This window comes from Ipomoea nil, unplaced genomic scaffold, assembly GCF_001879475.1.
Source record: "Ipomoea nil cultivar Tokyo-kokei standard unplaced genomic scaffold, Asagao_1.1 scaffold2826, whole genome shotgun sequence".
In the NCBI taxonomy this organism is placed as follows: domain Eukaryota; kingdom Viridiplantae; phylum Streptophyta; class Magnoliopsida; order Solanales; family Convolvulaceae; genus Ipomoea; species Ipomoea nil.
Genome location: NW_017619254.1, coordinates 1,558,338 through 1,575,211, shown reverse-complemented (window position 1 = coordinate 1,575,211; position 16,874 = coordinate 1,558,338). Strand labels below are relative to the sequence as shown.

General features: G+C 31.1%; 2 protein-coding genes and 1 long non-coding RNA gene across 7 annotated transcripts; 2 read left to right on the top strand and 1 right to left on the bottom strand.

The window, feature by feature from the left end:
- Positions 1 to 2,761: 2,761 nt before the first annotated feature.
- Positions 2,762 to 6,613, top strand: LOC109159212. Of its 4 annotated transcripts, none has more exons than XM_019307290.1 (3): positions 2,762 to 2,905; positions 3,072 to 3,162; positions 3,774 to 6,613. In XM_019307290.1, the coding sequence occupies exon 3, from the start codon at positions 3,883 to 3,885 to the stop codon at positions 6,220 to 6,222; it is 2,340 nt and encodes a 779-aa protein (XP_019162835.1). In that variant the 5' UTR covers positions 2,762 to 2,905; positions 3,072 to 3,162; positions 3,774 to 3,882; the 3' UTR covers positions 6,223 to 6,613. The 4 variants fall into 4 exon arrangements, with proteins under 4 accessions (XP_019162835.1, XP_019162833.1, XP_019162836.1 ...); XM_019307288.1 differs by having other exon boundaries at positions 3,028 to 3,162; XM_019307291.1 differs by having other exon boundaries at positions 2,762 to 2,926.
- Positions 6,614 to 7,420: 807 nt separating this feature from the next.
- Positions 7,421 to 9,315, top strand: LOC109159177 (transmembrane protein 256 homolog). 2 transcript variants are annotated; one of them, XM_019307238.1, is made up of 5 exons: positions 7,421 to 7,630; positions 7,791 to 7,861; positions 7,996 to 8,076; positions 8,442 to 8,485; positions 8,982 to 9,315. In XM_019307238.1, the coding sequence occupies exons 1-5, from the start codon at positions 7,576 to 7,578 to the stop codon at positions 9,079 to 9,081; spliced, it is 351 nt and encodes a 116-aa protein (XP_019162783.1). In that variant the 5' UTR covers positions 7,421 to 7,575; the 3' UTR covers positions 9,082 to 9,315. The 2 variants fall into 2 exon arrangements, with proteins under 2 accessions (XP_019162783.1, XP_019162784.1); XM_019307239.1 differs by lacking the exon at positions 7,996 to 8,076 and having other exon boundaries at positions 7,497 to 7,630.
- Positions 9,316 to 9,463: 148 nt separating this feature from the next.
- Positions 9,464 to 10,370, bottom strand: LOC109159178. Its single transcript, XR_002050522.1, has 2 exons — positions 10,260 to 10,370; positions 9,464 to 9,674 (listed from the first exon to the last, which is right to left on the bottom strand). It is a non-coding gene; the product is annotated as an uncharacterized LOC109159178 (long non-coding RNA).
- Positions 10,371 to 16,874: the final 6,504 nt, after the last annotated feature.

Below are 16,874 nucleotides of genomic sequence, written 5' to 3'. Positions count from 1 at the left end.
AACTAAAAGCCTAAGCTGATAATTGGATTGAACATTAATGGCTATATGCTCAACAAGGGAGCCCACAAAAAAAACAATATTAATATATAATTACCATGTTCTTCCACTATTTTTTTTTATGGGTTGGGTTGGGTTGGGTTGGGTTGGGAGGGGAGGGGGGGGGGGGACAAGGCCCCCTACAGTTACCATGTTCCTCATGCTCACAAGTGCACTTCTCGACTTCATGATGATTTATAGTGTATTTTTCGACTCGAGTAGTGTATGTCTATTTATTACCATTCGCATTATTAACAGACTTCCCGAGCGCCCTGTCAATAGACCTCCTAATCGCCCTGTTAATAGACCTCTACAGTCACCCTATCAGTAGACATCACGATCGCCTTGTTAGTATATTTCCCAACCGACACCGTTAACAATCACACAACGCTCACCAAATGTCCTATCATATGGTCAAACCTCTAGGGGACGTTTGGTTCAGGTTATATAACATAACCAAGGGAATGTGACATTCCAAAACTCACATTTCGGTGTTTGGTTCATATTATCTTAGGAAATCTAACATTCCCAAGGAATGTCACATTCCCCCCACATAGGATTTTGAAGGGAATGTGATTCCCTTCAAAATCTTAGGTAATGTAAGATAACATTGGTTATGTTAGTTTATATATATATATATATATATATATATATATATATATATATATATATATATATATATATATATGTTAGTTTATATATATATATATAATTATTTTTGTAATTATATATTTTTTTATTTTTATTATGTTATGTTAGCATATAAAATAATTTTGTTTATCAAGTTCAAGATTTTAGAGTTAATATTTTAAAATCATGTAATTATATATGATACCGTTATCTTATTTATTTATTTTAATTTTTAAATTTATTAAAGTATATGAAAATATGTTAAGGATATTATAGTGTGTATAAAAGATAACCCTAAACCAAACATGATTATATTACATACTCCAATTTTAACCAAACACAGGAATCTAACATTCCCAGTAATCTAACATTCCCAGCAATCTAACATTCCTTAGGTAATCTGACATTCCTTAGGTAATCTGACATTCCGTGAACCAAACGACCCCTAAGGGACACGTAGAAGACATGCCAAACAAGCTTTGGTAGGACGGACTTGGTGGGACGGCGGGGGCCCACCAAGCCCACATAGTATGTATACATTATTAGTATTTGTGTACCTCCACTTATTGGGCCTACACCTAATTACTCCATCAATTTTTTAATATAAAAATCATTTGATTACAAATTAATGCTCAATATGACAAGTAGCTGTTCAAATATACTTTCTCAACGGAATGAAGCACAAAGAGTTAAATATACTTTCTCAACGTAATGAAGCACAATGAGTCAACAACGCCTCCAATAAGGCTCAATTTCATGACCCCCACATAGAAGAAGTCAATACATACCATCTGAGCACAAAGTGCTTGACCTCATATGATAATTTAGTTGACAATAAAATTGATTGTTAAGGCATAGACATTTTAAGTCAAGTTTCATATTTGATATATTTGAATTTCATATTATCCAAACAATTTGAATTCATCATTATTGTAGAATTAGAACTTATCTTCCAAATTATATTTTACTTTTATTTATTTTTAAAAATTTATTCACCAATTACAACTTATTGCTCAAAGCATACTACTTTAAATACATTTACTTCTTTTTATATATTTCCACTACTTTTATTTGACGCTATATATATTCGAATCATCTTAATCTACTAATCTACACCTTTATATAACTTATAATTAATTAAAAATGTATAATTTTCAACATCATACTTTGTACTCTATGCATCATCTAAGAATCATATACAACTTTATATTATTTGGACAATCCAAAGGAAATAAAGGGGAATGGAATCTCTCTTTATTGAAGATAATGTTTGAATGAACAAAATGCAAATCTAGTACCACGTTTGACCTAGCTACTTTCAATTTCCTTGTGAATAAATTTGTCATTTTTTAAAAAGAAAATTTGGTATTTTGGTGGTGTACATTGTTAGTATTTTTTTAAAATACATTATTAGTACAGTTTAAATAGTATTCACTATTGTATTCTATACTTTTCTTTCTCATTTTTCTAGTTAGTAAATGCATTAAGCAACTTATAAATTGAGATTGAAGCATTATTTTCATCGTATCTACGAAGACGTGAACTTTTGAATAAATTAATAATAAATAATTAGCGTTATAACCCTTAAAGTATTTGATGCTCGTTAATAAATTTTTGTGCATGCATCCCTCGTTTATCGCTGACAAACAACGTAAGGATCTTGTGCTCTCAATATCTCATTTTATATAATTTATTTTCTTCATATTTTCTTCTATTATATAAAAAAATAAAAATAGAGACTTGATAGTACAAACATCAATGACATAAGTAATGTTTATTAATTCTATATAAAATGGTGTGATGCAAATTCTTTTGGTAGTGCAAAATCTTAATTTAATTTGATAACAATAATGATACTTTGAAAAGTAAAGTTTTGCATTGTCATTATTATTATTATTATTTAAAAATCCCAAAATAATTATCATGGAAAATGCCATTTTATTTTCGTGGGCTCCACATTGTGGTTAGTTTTCATTAGCATTAAATACAAATTTATTTTTATTATTATTTAAAATCTTAACCGCACAAAGTTTAACTCTATAATTAGCATTTATTTTTCATTTATTGTATATTTCATATTTTTATTTATTTTTAACTACACCCATTCACAAAACACAGTGCAATTTCAGTGTAGTTGAAGTAATAGTTGAGTCCAAAAAAAAAAAAAAAAATACTTACCCACTCTGCGTTTCCGACGGGATCTCTCGCCGTTCCGCCGCCGCCGTCAACTGCCGGAACTGTAATTCCGAAACTCAGCACGGTTATTATAATAATAATTATTATTATTACAAGCACTTTTCTTATTTTAGAGTTAAACATTTATTTATTTATTAAATTTATTATTTTTGCTTTTTTTCTCAGATGGGTTTACTTTAAGATGTGCCCTAACACAAATCACTCTGTAGGCTTGGTTTAGATCTGGACAGCAGCAGCAAAGTTCGGGATCAACCGGAGCTCCTGATGATCCGGGTCGGGTCTGATTAACTTCTTATATAGGTGAGTAGTTTTTAGTTTAAGCTCACTCTACGGCTGGTGTTGGATGTTTGGTATTGTGAACGAATTTTGATTTTTGGTGTTTAATTATGGAAGTTTAGCTTGGATCTCGGTGTTTACGTTGATAATTATGGATATATCTTGGTGATTTGGATTTATTATTTAATGGATATGTCTGTGTATCTGGTCGAGTTGAATTCGAATCAGAGTTGAATTTTTTTTTTTGACTTAGTTTGAATTTGTTGCGCAATTGTGTGGCTGAGCTTTAAGCTGCCTTTGAAAGGTATAGATGTAAATTTACCTTTCATCCCTTTAAAGAAATATCCTCTTGGCCTGGGTTTTTGAGTATTACGATTTTTACCTTGATAATTTATATGAATTCTGGGTTTTGGTATTGTTAATTGTAAATTGAGAAGAAAATGCTAAAATGATAATTATGTTGTATTAATCAGACTTTTATTACTTAATTATGGAATATAACTGAGGAATGAAGATCATTTGCTTGGGTGCCAGAATTTCAATTTTTTTTAATAAATGAAATTAGGTATTCTTGATTAGGGAAAGAAATGTAAAATGAGTGATTGTTAATTTATGCAGTTGGTGTTTGATTGCAGGGATAATATGACTGTCTTAAGAAGTGGGATTCAACAACTTCCTCCATTTGGCTGCTGATTGGCTTCCCAGCTACCTTTGGAAATTTGCTGTCAGATCTGGATTTTTTAGATGGAACCCAATGTGGATGAGGCTCTTAGAGCTAAGGTAAATGCTGAAAAGAGATTTGCTGAGAAGGACTTTTTGGGTGCAAAGAATTATGCTTTGAAAGCTCAAATGTTGTGCCCTGATTTAGAGGGCATAGCTCAAATGGTGGTAACTTTTGGAGTTCACAGTGCTGCTGAGATGAAAATTAATGGGGAGATTGATTTCTATGCAATCCTAGGATTGGACCCATCTGCAGATAAGTCTCATGTGAAAAAACAGTATAGAAAGATGGCCGTGTTACTTCACCCTGACAAGAACAAAAGTGTTGGAGCTGATGGGGCATTTAAGCTTGTTTCTGAGGCATGGACTGTACTGTCTGATAATGGTAAAAGAAGCTCTTATGATCACAGGAGAAATATGTACTCTATGCACACTACTACATCTGGCAATTTTGATAACCTCAAGTCTTCAGCCCCTCATAACAGACTTGATACATTTTGGACTGTGTGCACCACCTGTCATGTTCAGTATGAGTATCTCAGAAAGTATGTAAACAAAAGGCTTTCTTGTAAGAATTGCCGTGGCGTTTTTATTGCTGTTGAGACAGGGTTGGCCCCAGTGGATGGTTCCTATCCATACTGCTCCTGGTCCTATAGGCCTGAGAATGGGCATCGGAGCCATGGAAGTGGCGTCACATATGTTCCAGGAGCATCTGTCTATTGTGCAAATAATGTGGTCTCCGGACGTCATTCTGGACATGGCTCAGACTATGCTTCCAATTTATCCTTTCAGTGGATTCCTGGAAATTCCTCTAGTGTCTTGGATCCCAGTGGATTGTCTTCTGTCACTGTTTCCCAAAAGGAGAAAGTAAAGGGCACTAGACAAAGAGGTCATTGGAAACAACACATGAAAAAGGTGACAGCTGATTATGTTCCAGTTGATGGGAATGCTATTCATAATCCACATCAGGGGGCCAAACGTGGTAGGCCTGCTAAGAAGAGGAAAGTTGAATTTGAAGGAGCTAATAATTGTGAAGTGCCTTCTCAGACTGCTGTGGAAGTGGGAGTTGCCAATGGTAATGTGAATCCAAAGCATAATTCTAAGCTTTGTACTGCGTCTGAGACTTGTTTCAAACGTCCTCCTGCCCCTGCTTTGGATACAAGACAGTTATTAATTAACAAGGCAAGAGCAGTAATTTGTAAGAAGCTGGAAGAGATAAAGCTGGTAGAGGAGAAGAAAAAGGCCCTTGCTGAAAATGGGGAGTCCAGTAAAAGACCTAAAAGAGAAGGTCGGGCCAGTGCAGGACATCAATCAGAGCTAAGGAAAACAGGCTCCATGGCAATAACAGTCCCAGATTCTGACTTCCATGATTTTGACAAAGATAGAGCTGAGGAATGCTTTAAACCGAAGCAAATATGGGCTCTATATGATGAAGAAGATGGAATGCCACGCTTGTATTGTCTGATTCGGCAAGTTATCTCTCTAAAACCATTCAAGATTCATATAAGCTACTTAAGCTCAAAATCAGACACTGAATTTGGGTCAGTGAATTGGTTGTGTTCTGGTTTTACCAAATCCTGTGGACATTTTAGGGCATTCAACTCTGAAATTGTTGAGCAGGTTAACATTTTCTCTCATCTTCTTAGTAGGGAGAAGGCTGGTAGGGGAGGTTGTGTTAGAATCTTTCCCAAAAGTGGGGATATTTGGGCTGTATACCAGAACTGGTCACCAGATTGGAATAGATCAACCCCAGATGAAGTTCGACACCAGTATGAGATGGTGGAGGTCCTTGATGACTACTCTGAAGAACTTGGTGTCTGTGTTGTTCCTTTGGTCAAAGTGGATGGATATAAGACTGTTTATAAAAGGAACAGTAACAAGGAAGCCATTCGGTGGATTCAAAGAAGAGAGATGTTGCGATTTTCACATATGGTTCCATCTTGTTTACTCAAAGGGGATGGCACCAACACACCAGAGGGATGCTGGGATCTTGACCCTGCTGCTACTCCAGATGAACTTCTCCAGGGAGTAGATAACATAGAGCATGAAGGATCTGCACAACCAGAAAATTCTCCCAGAAACAATTCAGCAGAAGAACCCTCTGAGAATAAAATGGAACAATGTGCCACAACAGATCTTGGGCAACAAAAGAACTCTGCTATTTCAGATAAGTCCTATGAGGTGGCTACAATTGGACTACAGGTTCAAGATATCTCAAACCAAGAAGAAAACCAATTAAAACCACCCAATGAGGTTCCTCGATTTGCAACAGATGTGCATAACAGAGAAAAACCTTGCCAAACAGAACATTTCAGTTCTACTCCAGGCCCTGGTGAGCATCTCCATACTGTAACCAAGGTATAGCTCAAAGCAAAGGAGAATGGAAACAGGTGATTAAGTTCTGAGGTCTCATTTTATCATTAGTCTAACACGATTGAGATCAAGTTGTACAGATTTGAACACACAGCCAAGGATGAATCCTCGAAACATTAGATAGCTGGGAGGATCGTAAGTGATGCGATCTATAGCATATGGAGCCCCATTGTTTGAGGTGGCTCCATATCTGTATGTGCAACTTTGTAATAGTTATTCATATTTACCCTTTCTTTTACATAAATGCTACAGTAGTTATTATGTACGGATTAATGTAGAATGAACCATTACCTTTGTGCTTTTTTGCTTTATGCAATCTTGTTGGGACTGCACTTTTACAGTTTACTGGGGTTTAAGATGATATGAAGAATTCCTTGTACTATTGAATTGCAGCAGGTTTAACATTTACTGTCATACATGTTCAGAGTTGGTGATCTTGATGTTTGAAATATGATTTTGTGACTGCATCTTCAGTCTTCACCTTCTTCAAGGAGAAATGACCATTACTTTTTCTTAATTATTATGTTTTCTTTTTGATAAACAAAAATTCAGGTGAGAAGGGATTATACTAATCCGGGATTAGTTTATATAACCCTTGCCACAAAAAGATTATTGGTAATAGAAATATTTGAAAGATTAAATATGAAGCGGCGAAATTGTTCCTTTTTTAAAGATTATTTAACTCAAGAAACAATATTAAAAAAAAAAATAAAAATGAGAGAAGCAAATTGTGCCTATTCCAACCGTTTTCATTACTTTCTCAATCGTCTATTATCCTTGTTTTGCCTTTTCAATCACACCTTAAGTCTATTATCCTTGTTTTGCCTTTTCAATCACACCCTTGTCCAATAAAGATTTTTTGCAAAATTTTTGTAAGGCGACTGAGAGAGACAATACAAGAAAGAAGGCGAGATTCTTGCAGAAAAATAAAATTAGATGGTAAAAAGCACAGTAGAACTAACTTATATGTGCACTAGCAACGTCTGTTGACGCGTTAGAGTGGTTGTCAATTGGCGACCACCTTAAGTAATTTTTTTTTTCCTATCTCATTTTCTTTCCTTGTTGGATAAAAAAATCTAAAGAAAAAGTAAACCAAATTGTTGTGCAATTGATTTGGTAAAATGATTTTTCTTTAGAAAGTTGGTCCAAATTCAAGAATTCAACTGTCAGCAAGGACTTTGTTGGTGTTCTAAAATATATGAAGTCATCAGGGAGTTTACGGAGAAACGACGTCGTTTGTTGGTCGAGAGGTTTCCTGCTCCCCCAACTGGCCACTGCTACTACAAAATATGAGAAGGCGAGAAGGCAAAAAACCCAGCAAGAGAAGAGAAAAGAAAGAATTCAATGAAGAGAGTGGCAATGGATCCTTATATGTGGCATAAAATTGCTGGAATTTCTGGTACGCCCTACACTTGTAACACTAAAACACTTGCAGAAATCATATCATTTCTTGCAAAAGTCTTCAACTTTTACCCTCTTAATTCACTTTCTGTACAAACGTGTTCATGATTTTTTTGGCTCAAAAACAAAATCCTGAGACATGAATCAACGAATAACAGGTGTGGCTGCTCTTGGATTGGGCACTTACGGCGCGCACGCATTCAAGCCAAAGAATCCCGCTTACACAGAGGTAGTCTCAGTCCTGATTTCATTGTCACAGTCAGTTTTTCAATACATGTCTAACGAATCTTGATTGTGATTGAATGAATGTGAGGAAAATCCTAAATTTATAATTTTTTTTTTGGTGATTGGATACGAGGGAAGGTCTGGCGAACTGCATCACTATATCACTTGGTTCACACAGCAGCTCTTCTTGCTTCTCCTATTACCAAACGACCTCACATTGTCAGTTCATTGGACTCTTTCTTTCCATAATTTTTAAGGGAAAATCATTTTTTGTTTTTCAGTTATACCCGTGTTAAGTCCTGAGTTATATTTGTGACTTTCTTCAACCCTAAGTTATGTGCCAAGGACTATTTCTGCACGAATATGTGACTTAATAAAGTGTTTCAGACTTTGCACATAATTTAGGGGTTAAAGATGGTGGCACATATAACCCCGACTATGTTTGTACCAGTGGTATAACTGGAGAACCAAAAAAATGCAATTTTTCCTTTTTTTTTAGTCTATTTTTTACTGGGTTGATGTATATGTTTCTCTTGCCCGTGGAAATATAACTATCTTTTTTATGCTTGTGTGTTTGGTTGTAGTTTGGAGGGCTTTTAACTGCTGGAATAGTTGCATTTTCTGGAACGTAAGTAATTATTTCCTTGACTCCTTTCTCTAGGATGATTGTTGGCAATGTTGTCGTTTGAATGGGGTGTAGCACCTATTAAAAGTCGGGAATGGACAAGGTAGCTTTTAAGTTTGTAGAATAATATCAGGGGAAGTAATAAAAGCAAGTGTTGCTTTTGTAAGGAAGGTTTTATGTCGGGTTGAAGCATGACTTAGAGCCCTTTGGTGTAAGTCGTGCATAAACTCAGTGCCTTAACAGATTAGCTAAGGACTATTGTTTCACTTCTCAGAAGGAAATGAAAGGCAGTTTCCGGAAAAAAGAATTAAAAAATGTTGGTTTTCAAGCCTGCTCCATTGATGTTTTCCTTGGGGCTGTAAAATAGTCCATGGCAGCCTTTTACAAGTTTCAGTATTTTCGTTTATAATAGGCATAAAATACTTTGCTACTTGAACTTAGACTAATCTGCCATGGCGCCATGTGTATACTCTCGTTGATTAGAGGTCTACTCTTGCAGGTGTTATGCAGTTGCATATCTCGAAGACAGAAAGTATTCTAAGATAGCACCATTTGGTGGTTTTGCACTTATTGCTGCTTGGGGAAGTTTGTTGGTTTAAAGGTTGGACTTTTTGATGCAGTATTGCAGTTGCTACTTATGGTCGATCGATACTAGAAACTCTGATCTGGCCAAATGAATATCGTTACATCACATACTTGTGGAATTTCTTTTGCAGTCATTGCTACACTAAAACTATCTTGTTCTCCTCCTTAAGCTATGTAAACCAAATCGGCATTGTTGCAACCCTCATGATTCTTGAATATAAATTGATCATATGTTCCAGACTGATTTTGCTATTCTGATAGTCACTTAATGAATGTAGATAATATTTGCTGGATCTAACATAAACGAATGTCTTGCTCGGTTTGAATTTTGGGATTGATTGAATCTTATTGCAGAATTGCAATGCCTGACAAGACTCAGGAGTAGAAGAAGACAAGTAAAAGCAACATCAAGCTAGCTACTTTACTTTGTAGTTTATCAATCATGGATATGGGAATCACTGAAGACCAAAAAAAAAAAAAAAAAAAAGAGCAGACAAGAACAAAATGAAAGCTTCTAATCAGCCAGTTGGAGTCAGAAAATAGCATCTGTGGTTTGAAGAGCCTCTTCTGAACTAAGGCATATACTCATAGTGGCATGAGGTGTGACCTGCAGATAGATTATCAAATGCCATATTATAAAGCACAAAAAGTAAAAGACTGCAAAGAGAGCATCTAGCCACTAAGCAGCACATTTTAATATAGAGACAGATTGATATAAGATGCCTTGCTTAAAGATAACACTGAGAAAAAGGGTGTCACATGTTTTCTTCTCATCCTATTTTTTAAGATAAATTTTTCCACTTTTGGTCCCTCGCCTATAAGACAACTTTCACATTCAGTCTCTGTCCCATGACTTTTAAATCCTTGCTACATTTGGCCCCTCTGACCAAGTTTCTGGTCACTAGTGACTAAATTTCAGGCAAGTGACTTATCTCGAATAACAAAATTGTCTATGTGAAAAAATTAATAGTCGGGGACCAAAACAATAGAATCCCTCTCTTGACTCCTTGATGCTGCATGTTCAATTACTGATCATTGTGTGTCATATGTTCATTTTACTTGCTATAACTATTGTTTGTTTCACGCTAATAATTATCTCTCCAACATGGACTGACCTTGATGAGCAGAAGTAACAAGAATGGTAGATGATGAGTTGAGTGATCTCTAAAGATGAGTATAAATGCATGCTTACTTGGATCAAGGGCAGTAACCATGGCAGCAGCATTGAAGTAGCAGCTTCCCCCTTTGTGTTTGTACTTCTGATAGTAATTGTTGAAGGCATAAGAAGCATGATCCCTCACAGTGTCTGGGAAGAAGCAAGCCTGGCCCTTTTGAATCTTGCTGCAATCTGCTCCCCCTTTGCCACAAGCCCAGTCCAGCGCGATTTGCAGATCGCTGTCTGGTGCCTGATCATCAGCAATGCACCACTCCTCAAACATCTGCCCATCTGACAAATATTTTACACACAAACAGATTCATGAGGCTGCAGGCATTCTGGCATTGATCGAGTAGATTGGTTAAAACAACATTCCTTAATGGTCTTACTTACCTGATTTCATGGGAATGAGGGTGACAAGAAGCAGAGGAAGCAGAAACCTTAGCATAGTATTATTCATTGCCATATTTCTTTGTTCAGGCTAAGGTTTTGGAGGGATGATAAGGCTATCTCTTAGGTCTCTTGGTTCTTAAAAAGCTTCACACTTGTCTGAAAGTTTTTTTTTTTTTTTTGGTGGGATTCACATGTATGGCATTGGCATATAAATCCAAAGAGATGGCAGTAATGAAGCCTGCTTTTTGTGATGAACCCATTGTGTTTTACAAATTTAATAAGATATAAGGAATCTGCCGTAATCTTAGGGCATATGTTAATTAAAAAAATTAGGAAAAAAAGATCATTTTTTAAAAAAAATACTAGTATTTGCGCCCGTGCGATGCACGGAATGGATTTGTTATAATATATATTAAAGGGGGTGTATTCAATCATGACTTTCATAGAGTTTTAAAGACTTTTATGAACTTTAAAAGTTTAGAGATATTCAATTCAAACTTTTAGAGAGTCTTTAAAAGTTAGGCGGTATTCAATCAAGATTTTTAAAGAGTTTTTAAAAATCGTATAGTATTCGATTAAGACTTTTAAAGAGTCTTTAAAATTCATGTGGTATTCAAAAAGTTATGAACTTTTGTAGACTTTTTAATTTTAAGACTTTTGTAGACTTTTCTTTCTCAAATATAAATAGTTAAAATCCAACCATCAATCCCAAGATTTCAAAATTTTCTTTCTAACAACTTTGAACGTTCTTTTTCTATTTTTTTTTTGAAAGCTACTGGCTCTATTACATTGTAGTATCTGTTCATATACTTTCTCAACGTTTTTTTTCTATTTAAACTCTATTTTTTTCTCCCTACTTAAAGTTTATAAACCTATCTTTCTTTTTTTTTTTGAATGCGTTTATAAACCTATCTAAATACAATAAAATTATTTTTTTTCTTCATTATCCTATATTTTCCTCATATCTAAACTCTACTAATTTTTCTCTCTCCTAAACTTTACCATCTTCATCTAAAAATTCGAAATAATATTATTTTTACTTCATTATTGCTTGTTTATATTGATTTTTATTTTTTCTATGAATTTTTTATCCCTAACTTTCTCTAATTCTCCCTAAATACATGAACAAAGCAAATTTTTCATCATCAAATTTTAGTATATGTTTCATAATATTCATATAAATACTTATATATTTTGATTTTTATTCTTTTTATGTTTATATTCATGATATATATTTTTCATTTTTTTAACAACAGGTTACTACGAATAGCGAACTACTGTTCGCAACAACAATTTGGGGTTGCAAACAGTAGCACCTTGTTGTTGTTTGCAGTCTCAAATTGCTATTGCAAATAATAGTACTTTGTGTGATGCCTAGCAATATATCAAGTATAATTTATATACATATTATTAATATTAGATTTTTATTTTTTTATTTTATGCAAGTAATTATATTTTTAAATATTTTATTTGATCAATTCTTTTATTATAAATTTTATTGTTTAATATTGTTATGAATTTCTAATGAAATGATTTTTTTTGTTGATGTTTATTAATAATATATATATATATATATATATATATATATATATATAAGTAATTAGCATTTTTTTTTTTGAAGAATAAGTAATTAGCATAGAAATCTCAGTATACTATGGATAAAAATAATAATGTTGAGAATGTTGATGTTGGTGAAGAACTATATAATAGAAGACTTTTATGATATATTATAAATGTTTTGTAAGAAAATTATAAATGATAAGAATCAAAATCATTGGAAGTTTTTTAAGGATGTATTCAATTTAGAATTTTAATGACTTTTGTAGACTTTTTAAAATAAAAAGTTGATAAAAGTCTATAAATATTTTTTATATTAACTTCTATAGAGTCTTATAAAGTTTTAAAAAGTTTTGAACGACTCTATGAAAGTCAATCAAAGTTTATTAAAATCTATAATTTTAAAGTCTTTAAAACTCTACAAAAATCATGATTGAATACACCCCCCTAAGAATATTTAAATTGATATATAATTATTTAAATTAGAATATCAAATATTATATTGTACAGTGCAATTGAAAATATGATTTGGATCGTTTATATGTTTTGATGTTATCATTGCTTGAATTTGAGCAAATAATTGCTCAAATTAATAGCTAATGTGTAGATGTACGCATGCAGTGCTGTAACTTTGAAGATTTTATTTATCATTGTTTAGTATTTTTATAAATTAGGCAAACGTGCTCATTCTTTAGCAACTTAGTTATAGGAATGAATTGCTATCCTAATTCATTTGTATGGAAAATATATTTTTTGTCTAGATATATAGCAATTTTGTCATTTAAAAGAGCATAATATCACCGATTGTATTTACACATTATTAAAACCTCATTGTATACGACATTGGTAGTAGCAACACAATCTTGTCAATCCTCGTCTATAGTTAACATCTTCAGTCCATTACGATGGGTGACTCGGGTGAAAATATATAATCGTAGAATATCAGTCAATTAGTGATCCTATTATATTTTCAGTCAATTAGTAATATCATATTCATTTTCAGCCAATTGTCATTTTTTTATTTTATGTCAATTAGAATATTAGATGTAGTGATATTTTTACCTAATTTTCATTCTATTTTTAATTGATGATGTAGAATATTATTATTGAAATATTTCTATTCCATTTTTAATTTACCTTTACTATTGTTTTTAATATGCATTTACTATTGATGATGTAGAATATTATTATTGAAATATTTCCGTCCAATTTTTAATTAAAATGCAATGATCTAATCATTTTTTTCACTTTAGTCAATTATGAATCATTTTTTATTTGTAGTCAATCTTTTTATATTTTCAGTCAATTAGTAATATCATATTCATTTCCAGTCAATTATTTTTTCTTTTTCAGTCAATGAGTCAATTAGAAATCAGATGCAATGATATTTTTACATAATTTTCATTCCATTTTTAACTGATGATGTAGAATATTATTATTGAAATATTTTTGTTCTATTTTTAATTTACCTTTATTATTGTTTAAAATATGTCTTTACTATTGATGATGTACAATATTCTTATTGAAATATTTTGTTTTCATTTTAAATTTACCTTTACTTGATGATGTAGAATATTATTATTGAAATATTTTCGTTCTATTTTTAATTTATGTTCCATTGTTTAAATTTGTAAAATATTTATGATATAATTGTGATTTGATTTATTCTATAGTGTAATATTATAGTGAAAAATTAAAAAGTAATAATCTGACCATTTCCTTTTCCATTTTAGTCAATTATGGATCATTTTTTTCAGCCAATTATTAATATTTATTTTTTTTCAATTAACCTAATTTTCGTTCTATTTTTAATTTTTAATTTGAGTCAATTATTAATATTCATTTAATTTTCCCATTTACCTAATTTTTGTTCCATTTTTATTTGATAATGTAGAATATTATTGTGAAATATTCATGTTCCTTTTTAATTTCGGTTTTTTTTTTGTTAATTTACCTTTACTATTTACTATTGTTTATGTTGAAAATCTGGTAAATAGGATTTTATTTCTAATTATAGTATAGATTATAAATTAAGAGGGCTGGTCATGATTATAATTTTTATTATATTACGAATTAAAATTAGGATTTTTATTATACTTAAACAATAATATTACTAATTATATTATAAAAAATAATACCATACATAATATTACCAATTAATATATTTTAGTTAACTTCCATTTTACATTTTCTTACCAGATAAGCCTTATTAATTATTTGACCAATAAAATATTTAATTATTTGACTACAAAAATTTAGACAGGAAAAATTAAATATGAGGATTTTTCTTATATATAATTATATGGAAATTTCTATAAAATAATTTCATTAATTATACACACACACACTTCTAATTCTATATTTGATAAGCATAATTTGTGTATGTATATACTTTAGGAAAATGCTCATTATTAAAAATGGAATATAATTTAAAAAGTCAATTATTAATGCAACTTGTAATAATATAATTGTCCCACTAATTGATTCCATGCTACTATAATTCATATATTTGAAGATATTTAAAATTAAATATATATTAACTGCCTTAATAATTAAGTTAATTATTAGTCACATTTATAGTACTAATAAAAGTATTACTTTTAATTTTTATAAATAAGATATAATAAACATATTATTAAATCAAAATAATAAAAAATAATTTGTTCACAGTACAAATTTTTTTATAATTGACATAATAATTAACTATTAATTTTTATTGCCTAATACAAATTGTAAATTATTAAATATTATTTATGGTAATTATTGTATGTCATGTAATACTAAAGTTGTTAGGTAGAATTTTTATAATTAAGGTATAATATTATTAAATTGAAATTATTAAAAATATATAGATTCACATTAAGAAAAATCTTATTAATTTTGGATATTAAAACTATATATTTAAAGTCATATATTTAGATTAAAGTTGAAGTTATAAATAATTAAGTTTCAATAAGTTTATTTATTCCTAAGTTATATATGGTTAATAATGAATATTTTTCTATATTAGATTATGCTTATATATGGTTTATCCGTATTAACCATCACTATATTAGATATTAATCTTTTAATATAATATATTATTAACTCTAAACATATGGTTAATATCTATTCAATATTATTATTATGGAAGTATTACAATTATAAATTTTATTATATTTTAAATGACTTAGAATATCGAAGCAAACATGGTAAGTCAATAACATCATTTCACATTAGAAAAGTGATTTGAATCAAGGGAAGTCAGCTAAAGAATAAAATCAAAATAATACTCTATTCAAACTAAGCTACAGTACTTCATAATTTTTTTGTCCCCAAAAAAAAGTGTTAATGGCAAGAAAAACCTCTTGAAGGGAGAGACAAACTACTCTCTTATTACAGAAAATGCACACTTTAAAGACGAAGAGATTGAATCGAAACAAAGCTCAACTAATATATTGACAACTAAAAATGCTTTGAATTTCATTTTGGTTTTACTGTATTCTTATCATGCTTCCCTCTATATCTCTTTACATATACACAGAATCCGTCCCTCCCCAAACTTTATCCACTTGATGAACAACGAACTCTATTGCTTCCCGATCAATCTTTCTAGATCCATATCTTCTCCACAAAAAAAAAAAAAAAAAAAAAAAAAAAAAAGAAGAATATATCAACATTTTTTATTACAAACCACTTTTCTTATTTAAATATTGGAAAATCCAAAAAAAAAAAAAAAAAAACAAACAAACAAACAAATTCTCTATGTGGAGTGTGGACGAATTCAAATAACCAATATATGAAAACAATTCCTGCATGCACACACCCAGATTATCTATGTGTATGAATAAATTTGAAATAAGAATTAAAAAAATACACTGGAGAGAATTTACAAAAATATTGTTGTTCGAAACTTCATCCCCCAAGTTGGATACATAAAGCTTTGTCCAACGTTATGACACAATTTCGATTCGTTTTTGAAATACCTGCACACGGAAGACGTGTTGATAAACATACACTTACGCGTGGGAAACTTAGAATTTGAAAAGAAAACCGAGAGAGAATACATACGAAAGGAAATGTTAATGCCGACCAGGATGAGACACTCTCTTGTGCTGGGACCGGGAACGATGACGGCAACCACCATTCTTGAAAAAACTTTAGAGAGAGAATTTGATTCTTGAATCTCTAGTAGTACAGGGAGAGGCAAATCCTATCATTTTATAGCCACAAAAAATTGACCATATATGAAATTAATATTCTGTAAATATTTTTATAATTAAAATTAAAATTAATTAAATATATAATTGAAAAAATAATAAACAGATACTGATTCTATATATATACTCTTGTCTTAATTGTGATATTTCATAATTATGGTATTGCATAGTATTCACATAGGCAATACCATAAATATGCAATATTATATACCAAATTAAAGTTTGGACAGGAAAATGATGTAGGAGGATTTTACTTTTATATATATATATATATATATATATATATATATATATATATATATATATATATATATAGATTATTTTAGTCATTTAATTATGTTCATATTATAAACTCGGTCCTTAAAGTATCTCTATTACATTGTAGTATCTGTTCATATACTTTCTCAACCTACTGAGAGGCTCGAACTCATAATCTTCCACTTTAATTATTTACAAAGGTGATGACTTTAACCAAACCACCAACATAATCTATTGTATTTGA